We start from the raw sequence: 11399 nt of genomic DNA, 5'->3' as shown, positions 1-11399 counted from the left end.
CTGTTAAGCAAATTTTGACTGTATTATAACAGCAAAGAGTTTATATTTAGATACATAGTATGAATAAAATCGTATCAAACAGGTTGATTAGTACTTTCTATTCCTAATCAAACGTCAAGCATCTGATAGAATTTTCTCTTAGCTTATTTTGTAAGTGAAAACAATTTTGTTTGAAGAAAATTTAATTCATTATTAAAAATGACGAGTAATTCGTCATATAATAACGACAAAGTGTGACGGGTGAAGTGGAATACCCGGCCACCGATCCGGCATCGGGGCGTTCTTCCAAACAGACTACAAAAAGTAAGTAAAACACGTATAATATCTGTTTATTTGTACTATTAAGCGATTATTTTCTTTAATCATGCTATTCGCATATTATTGTACCTTGATTTGATTGCTGAAATAGCTAAGTGTGTTAAACCATTGTAAAACTTAAGACCAGAGCCTGTATAACTCGTATTTTTGTGCCCAAGCTTTACCTAAGTGTAACTGGAACTGGTCTATGGACTGAAACGTTTACTTTGCTCACTCAATGTGAGGTTTTTAGTTCATTGGTATGGACCTCCGCAAAGTTACACCTGATTAAATAATTAACTAAAAGTAGTCTACAGAATCATGTTCATTTTGATATTTACCATAGGATAACCTCACACCACAAATGTACGCAATAAGTTCAAGGGAATTACGGATTTACAACAATGTAACAAAGTAAAATTATTATTTGAATTTGTTCTGGAAACAGATTAAATTTACATCAACAAAAATAATTTATAAAATAATTATATGATGGCCTGAACAGTTTATTTAATCTTGGGTTACAGAAATGAAGATCTCAAGCTTATGTTGGACGGCTCTAAAGATTCCCTGAAGCTGGAGGCCATGAAGAGGATCATCGGATGATTGCTAAAGGCCGTGATGCATCTGATCTGTAAGTATAATGTATTCCTCCTTGCTTTAACGAACCTTATTTCTAATAAGCTATTTGAGTCACAACTTCTATGTGTTGTTATTCTGTACCATAAGTATGTATGTATGTAAACACTTCATTGTTCAAAATAAGTAAACAAACACAAATAAGTAAGGAGACATCTGTGATACACTTTCTTAGAAAAATCTTTGCATACTATTAGCTTGTGCAAGGTTGCATCTTTTTGCAAACTTTTTAGATCATTTTACAATAAAAATACAATACAATAACTCTTTACTGCACACCAACACATAGTAAGCTGTACAGAAAGCAGATTTTAACAAATAAACTACTGTCTATTTTTTTAAGTGTGACTTTTGATTATGCTTTTTGTTTTTATTTGGTAAAAAAATGGCTCTAATAAGTTGCAAAAAGGTGCAATCTTGCACAAGCATGCTTAGGAGATGAACCTTGAAGAAATTGCCTTAAACTTTCACAAGTCCCAACTTTAGTGGATTTGTACAGCTGAAATTTACACATGATGTGTATTTCTATTACGTTACAACAAATATGATAAAAGAAAATAAATCAAAAGGGACACTGTTTTACAATGCTGAGTCAACCCACTGTCATTTTGCAATACAATTGCTGTTAAAATTATTTTCTGAGGGTTGACATTGTATTGCAGAATTAATCATGGTTGACACACTATTGCATAACAGCATCCAGTTATGGGTCCCCATACAAGACACATGTTATTATTATAATTTGTAATTTTGTTTACAAACTTAATGTTTTCTCTAAGACCAAACTCATGCTTGAAAACTTTTTATTTTTTGATATGATAATAATTCTAAATCCACAGATTCCCAGCGGTGGTGAAGAATGTGGTGTCAAAGAACATTGAAGTGAAGAAGCTTGTTTATGTGTATCTGGTGCGCTACGCCGAAGAACAGCAGGACTTGGCGCTGCTCTCCATCAGCACCTTCCAACGGGCGCTGAAGGTTATATTAGCTTTGTCCTGCGCTTTCACCCTCATGAAACTTTGAATTTCGATCACCCCTGGTGTTGCAGATGTTTATGGGCGGTGATCTCTTACCATCAGCAGACCCACTTGCTCGTTTGCCATCCAGTTGAATAAAAAAAAAAAACATCCTTTTATGTACACTTGGGGCTGTTTCACCACCCAATGATTAATTTTATTTGACAGATAAATGTGTGCTATCTCTCTATCTAATCAACAGGTGCTTGTGTTATGGGGTACTAGGTAATAATACATACATAATTAAAAATCGAAGAGTCAAGAACTATCATTCGTATTTTTCATACAAATAACTGACACCAACGTGATGAATGGCCTGGTTAAATCAGTGGGTTTGCGGTGGATACATTCCGCTTCCAACTGAACCAACTGGAGGTCTGTAAGAGCCTATCTCCAACAATGGACATCCTGCGGCTGATATGATGACGATCTGCCTTGACCGGGGATCGAACCTCGAATCTCAAGCATCATAGTCAAATTGTCTAACCCCTGGGCTATCCGGCCTTCAAAATATTGTATTGTATTGTATAACTCTTTAATGTACCATTTGCCAAATCGTAACTACTTTGAAAAAAAATCGTATCTAAAATCAATATGTCAAAAAAATTGAACCTTGACATACCTAATGATCATAAAGTTCACTCGAAAAAAATATCGATTTTGAGGTACAAGTTTTTTTTTTAAAGTAGTGACGAAGTATGTGGTCTACCATCCTAAAGTTGATACCGTTTGCATGTCATTCATTCATAAAACAATAATGCCAATAGATGTCTGTCAACTTGAAAGTTCGATTTTAGCGACATCTTCATTTAACGAAAATACAAACTGAAACATGGATGCACTGAAAAAACCCAGAAAAAGAGACCAGCGCTGGGAATCGAACCCAGGTCCTCAGCATTCCGTGCTGCCTGCCATGCCCCTACACCACCACTGGACAGGAGTCTAGACACACATTTCTTCCATGCACCACACATTTCAGCCTGCTTTTTACCCTTTCTTAGCCGTTTTAGCAGCACGTCGTTAGATTTCACGGGATGACCGTAAAAGTAACAAATTTGGAGTTGAAATAAAAAATACAAAAAGACTCCAAAAACCAATCTTAACATCTTCATTTGTCAGGAACTTGTTTAAAAATTGATAGACCAATTTGGCTGATGGGTACAAAAACATATGAAAATAACAGTTAACAAGACAAAGAGATGTACAATGGAGAAATTATGTGGCAATACAATGCTGAGCGAGGCCTTTTTGGTGTCCTGTCGTGAACAGAATATAATAAAAATGATAAAAATGTTTGTAAATTAAAAAAAAAACTGAACATAAATTATACTGTGTGACAATGGGTCCCGGTCTCAGCATGTGCTGGACATCGAGGTCCAGCGCTGATTTTAGACTGGGGCCTAGACAAACCTCGGTCGGACGCGAACAACAAGGAAGTCGCGGAGCGTTTGTGTGTGTGTGTGAGTATGCGCGAGTGCGTCCGTGCTTGCGTACATGCGTGCTTGCGTGCATGCGTGCGTGCCTGCATACTTATAGTGAGGAGTGTCAGGATTTTTTTGTGTCGATATAAGGCTTATGGAGTGATTGCTTTCTTTATATTTTTCTTATCCTTATAATGATGTCGTTCAGGATCCAAACCAGCTGATCCGCGCGGGCGCACTCCGCGTGCTGTCGTCCATCCGCGTGCCCATGATAGTGCCCATAGTGATGCTGGCCATACGGGACTCCGCCGCAGACATGAGCCCCTACGTGCGCAAGACTGCGGCGCATGCCATACCCAAACTATACAGGTATCGCCACCAGAGAGGTGCCCTTGGGGCCAATGCAAACTTAACATAAATGTCCCTACCTACGTTTCTGTGTCGATTAAAGGGGCGGCCACACCACACCGCTGCTTAAAGAACGGTGACGGTACGGAATCGCGGTGACGCATCGTATCACCGTTTTTTAGGGTTCCCGAGCCAAAATGACAAAAACAGAACCCTTATAGTTTCGTCAAGTCCGTCCGTATGTCACAGGCATTTTAGTCGAAAACTACAAGATGTATATCAATGAAATTTGGAGTACAGATGTCTTGTCAAAGCCGCTATTTAGTTTTGTAGTTAAATTACAAAAATAAATATTTATAGGGGAGGCACTCCATACACGTAACAGTTTTTTTTTTTAACTTGCATCAACGCGTGGCGCATAGTTCTCTCTTGAAAGCTTGACAGCTCTCTTGAAAAGATAGTAAGGTTTCTCAGAAACTTTTTTGATTAAGTGAAGATTTCCGGAAATAATCGCTCCCAAAGTAGCAAAAATTGTGTCCCCTCCCCTCTATCTTGTAAAGCGTTTGTCCAAAAAATGTGCAAAAAAAAGGTAACGCTTAATAAATAATTTCAACGAAAATTGCTTTCAACATGATCGGGTATACCGTTTTTGAGTTATTGCCGTGAAGATACGCTCTTTTTCTGGTAATAGATTTTAAGACTGTAGTAAGTGTTTTAATTGTGTTATAACGCACATAATACTGGTTTTTATTCGTAATGGCTACGGAACCCTATCTTGGACGTGTCCGACACGCTCTTGGCCGGTTATTTTTCAAATCAAAATAATTTATTTTCGTATAACTGAGCTCTTTTTGCATGCTTTCCACACCGCTCATAATCAACACAAACATAGGTAGGTTTCATTTATGTTAAGTTTGCAATGGCCCCAATGGCCAATACCACACAACAGTAGGAGCTCCGTTGACCCTGTTTCTGTATCGATTAAAATTGGAAAAAAACGCGATTGTGAAAATAAGCTTCATCAAAAAAAACATAGTGGGAAAAAATATAGTTGGGAAAAAAGCGAATGCGAATTTTGCTACCAGGAAATATGACTTGATATTTTTTCTAGTCTTGATCCAGAGCAGAAGGAAGACTTGGTGGCCATTATAGACAAACTTCTGTCCGACAAGGCGCCTCTGGTGGTGGGGTCCGCGGCCATGGCCTTCACTGAAGTCTGCCCTGACCGCATGAGCCTCATACATCGGAGTTACAGGTAAATGCACACGTTGTTAATTAACTAACTGGAAACCTAGAAGTCATCATGATCATATATTTAAAGGCCTAGCTCTTGCCGGTGGAGTTATCACGACGCGAAGCGACAGATGATGAGGAAATAGAAGTAAAGACAGGAGATGATGTTCAAGGATGTTTATTTTAAATGTAAGACAAGGCACCTGTAACAAATACGTTTTTGGTACCGTTTACCGTTAAAGAGTTCCGTCCTGTGGAGACACGATCCTGGCTAGGCTACCAGTATGTCACTACCAGATTATTGTTTTATCACGCAATTTACATAAGTATAATACCAAATGTCAAGTCAATTCATCTACTGGAAATTGGTCGAATTTAACTTGCAAGATTTGATTACAAACAAACAGACAATGGGACAAGTGAAACTATATAAAAGCTTGTAAAAAACTAACAAATTTGGATGTTGTAAAATAAGCCAAAAGGGTTAGAAATGTTGTAGGACTGAACTGTGAGAACTATGTAAGTAGAAGCACGAATAGGTATTTTAACGTCCAAGTTATAAGATATTTAGAGACAAGCACGTTTTGATAGTACAGCTGCTGAGCTAAGAATGAATTTTGACGTAAAAACAGTGTTGAATACTAAAGCACAGTGAATATTCGGAAATTAATATTTTGAATTTAATTTTTAAACGAACCGAAACATGAATCTTCCTCAAGAAGTTGATAAGCCTTGTTACAGAGTAATCGCCATTCTGTACGCCTCTCTGCCAACCTTCTCTTCGTCTTGACCCATAAATGCACGTCTCGGTCTTCCCCTGCCTCTCCTGCCCTCTTTTATCTTCAATTATTGTACCTACCTAAAAATAGTTTGCTCAAAATCGACAGTAGAGTCGATAACGCTATATATTTAAACCAGTTTGTCCGTGTTTTTATAATCCCATTCTTAGAAGCGAAACGAAGTTTATACTGGCGCTAGCTTCTCATTGGTTGAAATCTGCTATCGTTTTAGGAAAATCTGCTCGCTATTGGCCGACGTGGACGAGTGGGGTCAACTCACGCTGCTCAACGTGCTTACTGTTTACGCGAAGACTTTCTTCCCCGACCCGAATGATGAGGTAACTGATAATATACTCGTAGCTGAGTATTATAGAAAGAAAGAAAATGAAGCGCATTAGAGTTGGAGAGTCCGTGACGTCACGTCGTGCTAAAAAACGTGAAGTCATGTGGAGGTTTATCTGGCTGTCTTAATTTTTTGTTTGATTAATTAAAGAAACAAGTTTTTGATAAAAAATATATATTTTTAATACAAAATTTTTTGCTGACTGTACTTTTTGTTGACTTTACTTGCATTGTCACCTAAACTACATTTGCATACCAAAATTTCAAGTCGATGCCATTAACCGTTGAAGAGTTCCGTTCTGCGGAGACGATCTTGGCCGGAGCACCAGGATGTCACACTACCAGATTATTGTATTGTCACGCAATTTACATAAGTAGGTACGCCAAATTTCAAGTCATTCCGACGAATAAAAGTTGATCCAATTTAACTTGCAAGATTTGACTACAAACAGACAGACAACGGGAAAGGTGAAACTAAATAAAAGCTTGTAAAAAATTTGGCTGATAAAAATTTCATTTTTAATATAAGTTTTTTTGCTGACTGTACTTTTTGTTGACTGTATTTGCATTTTCATTTAAACTGCATATCCGTACGAAATTTCAAGTCGTTATTATTAACCATTGAGGAGTTCCCTCCTGCGGAGACGATCCTGTGGGGACCACCAAGATATCACTACCAGATTATTGTATTGTCACCAAATTAACATAAGTATGTCAAATTTCAAGTCAAATAGGACCGCTGGAAGTTAGTAAAATTAGCTTCCAAGATTTGACCCTAATAAATCAATAAATAAATAAACAGGGCAAGCTAAAGAAAAGCTTGTAAAAATACGTTACGGATACACAGAATATAGGTCTGTGTTTTTGATAAGTCTGAAATTTAATGTGTAATTTTCGTTTCGTAATGTGTAATCATTAATCATTAAGGTATAAATCTATTTATCTACATGCATATCATAACTTCCCTATTATATGTTCAGAAACGACTATCAAATGGCCTTTATTAAGAAACCTGGTATCTGCGGGTGCATCTTAATGTTTACATTAAAGTATCGGTATTTTTTTTTTAACAATGCATATCTGTACATATTGTAGAAAACTTATGACATGCATGTAGATAATAATTATTATTATAAATAAAACTAGTTTTTTATTATCTGTTTTATTTAAGCTTTGGTAGGTACTTCAAACTAGTTATCAGTAACACCAACTTAAAAATACAGGCCATATCTGCACATATTATAGAAAACTTATGATATGCATGTAGATAAAGTTATGTATGCGGATATACATAATTAGGCATTAAAACACTCGTGTGATCTTATTATGAAACTCGCCTTCGGCTCGTTTCATAAAACCACACTCGTACTTTAATGCCTCTCATTATGCACCAGCCACATAAATAACTATTATCTATTGTATTGTAACCTGCATTGTAATGTGCTTGTCACCAGCCGTACTCAACGGACAGCGACGAGCCGTTCTACGAGTCAGACAGCGAGACTAGCGGCGTCCCGCGGAAGCGTCCGCAGCGCGCGGCCCCGCTCGACCCCGACCACCGTCTGCTGCTGCGCGCCGCCAAACCGCTGCTGCAGAGCAGGAACGCTGGCGTCGTGGTCGCAGTCGCGCAGCTCTTCTACCACGCGGGACCAGGTAAACCAGAGATGAAGTTTTTGTTGAAAAATGAGTGAGTTATACAGTACGAATGGTGCTATCACTATAAATCTACGAATTATATATATAATGTCGGTTGCTTCATAAAGACTTATGTCGCAGCCCTCATCCCAGCCTATATACGTCCCACTGCAGGGCACAGGCCTCCCCTCAGAATGAGAGGGCTTGGGCAGTAGTTCCCACGCGGGCCCAGTGCGGATTGGGAACTTCACACACACCATTGAATTGCTTCGCAGGTTTGTGCAGGTTTCCTCACTATGTTTTCCTTCACCGTAAAGCTCGTGGTAAATTACAAATGTAATTCCGCACATGAATTTCGAAAAACTCAGAGGTGCGAGCCGGGGTTTGAACCCACGATACTCTGCTTGAGAGGCCATAGGTCAAACCACTCTGCCACCACGGCTTCTATGTCGCTTATTTGATTGGAATAGATAGTCGAGCAGAAAAAGAATAAAAAAGCGACAAGATCCCAGGAATAAAAGATTTTTCTACCCCTTTTTGTACCTACTAGCGGAGATCTGTGGGAAACTGCTGTGAAAGCAGGCAAACGTTCTCACATTGCATCATTTTTAGGTAATAAAAACAGAAAAATCAAAATCTTTATTCAATAGATATAAGAAGCACTCGTGAATAAGCTATATTTTTTTCAAAAACGATCTACAGTGTTTTATTTTAAAAGCTCTTATTTAACTTGCAATGTATAATGTTTAATGTATGTATCTATGTATGTGCGGGTCAAATCTTGCAAGTTGAATTTGACCCACTTCCAGTGGTCGGATTGACTTTAAATTTAGCATACTTATGTAAATCTGGTGACAATACAATACTGCTGGTGGTACGGCCAGGATCGTCTCTGCAGGATGGAACTCCTTGTCGGTAAATGGCATCAACTTGAAATTTGGTACAAAAATGTAATATGACAATGTAAATACAGTCACAAAAAGTACAGTCAGCAAAGAAAGCTTGTATTAAAAATGTTTTTTTTTTTACCAAAAACATATTTATTATAATTACCATTTTTACATCATATATAACGCAACTAGATTGTTTACCTCCCTTGCTCAGTGGGAACGCGGTTATTAGACTCAAGTTTAATGTGTTTTGCAGCACAAGAGTTGACGCCGGTAGCCAAAGCGATGATCCGCCTTCTGAGGGCACCCATCGAGGTGCAGAGTGTCGTCCTTAACTCAATAGCGTCGCTCACTGTCAAGAAACGCGTATGTATAACCAAACAATCATTAATTTTATGTTATTAATACAAATTTTACGTAACTCGAATAGATCTTCTACTTTATACATCTATAGTCAAAATTCCACAAACGAGACTTATCACGCTAACACACACGAGTAATATTTACCTCGACGTTTCGGCAACGTTCGACGACAAAAATTTGCACTTTCAAGTTGAATATTTTGAAAACAAATAATTGAAAATGAAAAATGAAAATGAAAGATTTATTGGGACACAAACACAATTAAAAAAGAGAAAAATATAATAATGTATATTATATATATGCGCCGAAATGGTCCCGCCTCAGCATAAAATGCGACTCCTTTAGTGGAGTCAGCGCTGGTCTTCCGGCGAGACCATTTTAGACGGTCACCGTGTCGTGTCGCGCAACACAGCCCTACGCGTTACGCTGAACGCAGCCGTTGTGCCCGAGTCGGGCAGCGCCGTCTGGCGGCGAACAACCGACTCAAATTGACAACTACTAACCAATGAGAACAAAAACCACGTCAACCAATCATGCAAGGCCATGTGCGCAACCAACATGGCTGCCTGCCCTGAGTTATTCGATTACATCACAAAAAAGACGGGCTCATTCATTTCATAAACAATCACATTTTTAAACACAAGATACAATCGAAACAAAACAATTAAATCGAATTAATTGAATCGAAAAATCGTTTTAGCAACCCTCCTGGTTTTAAAAGACCTATCCAACGATACCCCACACTACAAGGTTGGATGAGAAAAAAAATCACCCCCAATTTACGTCTATGGGAGGTACTCTAAAAATTTTTTTTTATTGTACCATTTTGTGTCGGCAGAGTGTACATATATTCGTGCAAAATTACAGCTTTCTAGCATTGATAGTCCCTGAGCAAAGCCGCGGACGGACAGACAGACATGGCGAAACCATAAGGGTTCCGTTTTTGCCATATTGGCTACGGAACCCTAAAAATGCAGCTTATTTTAGGGCTAATGGTAATACGATTGACAAGTTTTGATCTGTTTCCAGACGCTATTCGAGCCCTTCCTAAAGTCGTTCTTTGTCCGCAACTCGGACCCGACTCACCTGAAGCTCCTCAAATTGGAAATCCTGACCAACTTGGCCACTGAGTCCAGCGCCGCCGTGGTGCTGAGGGAGTTCCAGACTTACGTCACTTGCTCCGACAAGGTAACGTTACGACCTTCTGTATCACAAAAAAAAGCTTACCTACATTTTTTTTTATTCGACTGGATGGAAAACGAGCAAGTGGGTCTCCTGATGGTAAGAGAGCACCACCGCCCATAGACACCTGCAACACCAGGGGGATTGCAGATGCGTTGCCATTGCCAACCTAGAGGCCTAAGATGGGTTACCTCAAGTGCCAGTAATTTCACCGGCTGTCTTACTCTCCACGCCGAAACACAACAGTGCAAGCACTGCTGCTTCACGGCAGGATTAGCGAGCAAGATGGTGGTAGCAATCCGGGCGGACCTTGCACAAGGTCCTACCACCTGCAAAATCCCTACATACATAGGATAAGATATACGAGTAATTTTTGTACAGTCACCAGCGCCAATATCTGACAACAAGCGTGCATAAAGATCTGATACGACTCTATTTCTAGGGCCGGAAGGACGTGTCAGATATTTTTGCACGCTCCGCTGTCGCAGATATTAATGCTGGTGACTGTACAATCGAACAAATTTAATCTTGGCCCAGGGTGGAACCTGTTAAGGGCTACTCGAGGTTTTCATCGATTTTTGATAAGTTTTGAATCGTATCTCCTACTTTTGCACTACAGATAGAATTATAAGTCAAACTGCTATCGGCTCTCCAATCTTTTATCTCCATTTTTTGTCTACCGGATTTTAAAAAAAATGAATACTTAATTTTGTATGTTTTTTTTTAAACATTGTCTGAAAAAACACTTATTTCGTATCTCTATTGACTTGAAAGATGTAGCATATACGAAATCTACATATTTAGGTTCGTCTTGACGTCTCTAAAAACTGGTCTAGGGTTTCATTTGATCATGATTTCCTTGATGTATGAGATGTCAACATGATATTAGTAATATTTAATAGTACTATTAATAGCGACATCTCTTGTCCGAGTGAGCAGTTAGTTCCAATGGAGTGTTGAAAGTTTCTCGATGAGGGCTACAACATAGATGTCGCTAGTGTCGCTGCTTAAGTGACTAAATAAGAAAACACACAAGCTTAGATATGTGGTGCATAGAGAAATTTGTGTCTGTACTCCTGTCCAGTGGTGGTGTAGAGGTATAGCACGCAACACGGAATGCGAGGACCTGGGTTCGTTTCCCAGCACTGGTCTCTTTCTGGTTTTTCTGTGCATCTATGTTCAGTTTGTATTTTCGATATGATATTAGTAGCACAAAGGTTTCACCCTGGGTTATGTTAAGTTATTATTCAATTT

At 38.8% G+C, this 11399-nt stretch overlaps 1 protein-coding gene across 1 annotated transcript in view; it reads left to right on the top strand.

Moving 5' to 3' along the window:
- The first annotated feature begins 233 nt into the window (after positions 1–233).
- LOC141439950 (AP-3 complex subunit beta-1-like) overlaps positions 234–11399 on the top strand; it is an 11521-nt gene continuing 355 nt past the window's right edge. Inside the window, exons 1-9 of the mRNA XM_074104415.1 lie at positions 234–303; positions 825–931; positions 1776–1914; positions 3582–3742; positions 4833–4976; positions 5966–6071; positions 7530–7728; positions 8857–8966; positions 9993–10151. Coding sequence (XP_073960516.1) covers positions 900–931; positions 1776–1914; positions 3582–3742; positions 4833–4976; positions 5966–6071; positions 7530–7728; positions 8857–8966; positions 9993–10151 — 1050 coding nt within the window. The 5' untranslated portion in view covers positions 234–303; positions 825–899. The remainder of the gene's footprint in view (positions 304–824; positions 932–1775; positions 1915–3581; positions 3743–4832; positions 4977–5965; positions 6072–7529; positions 7729–8856; positions 8967–9992; positions 10152–11399) is intronic.

The sequence above is a fragment of the Choristoneura fumiferana genome, chromosome 21 (genome assembly GCF_025370935.1).
Source record: "Choristoneura fumiferana chromosome 21, NRCan_CFum_1, whole genome shotgun sequence".
In the NCBI taxonomy this organism is placed as follows: domain Eukaryota; kingdom Metazoa; phylum Arthropoda; class Insecta; order Lepidoptera; family Tortricidae; genus Choristoneura; species Choristoneura fumiferana.
This window is presented reverse-complemented; position numbering and strand designations above follow the sequence as displayed.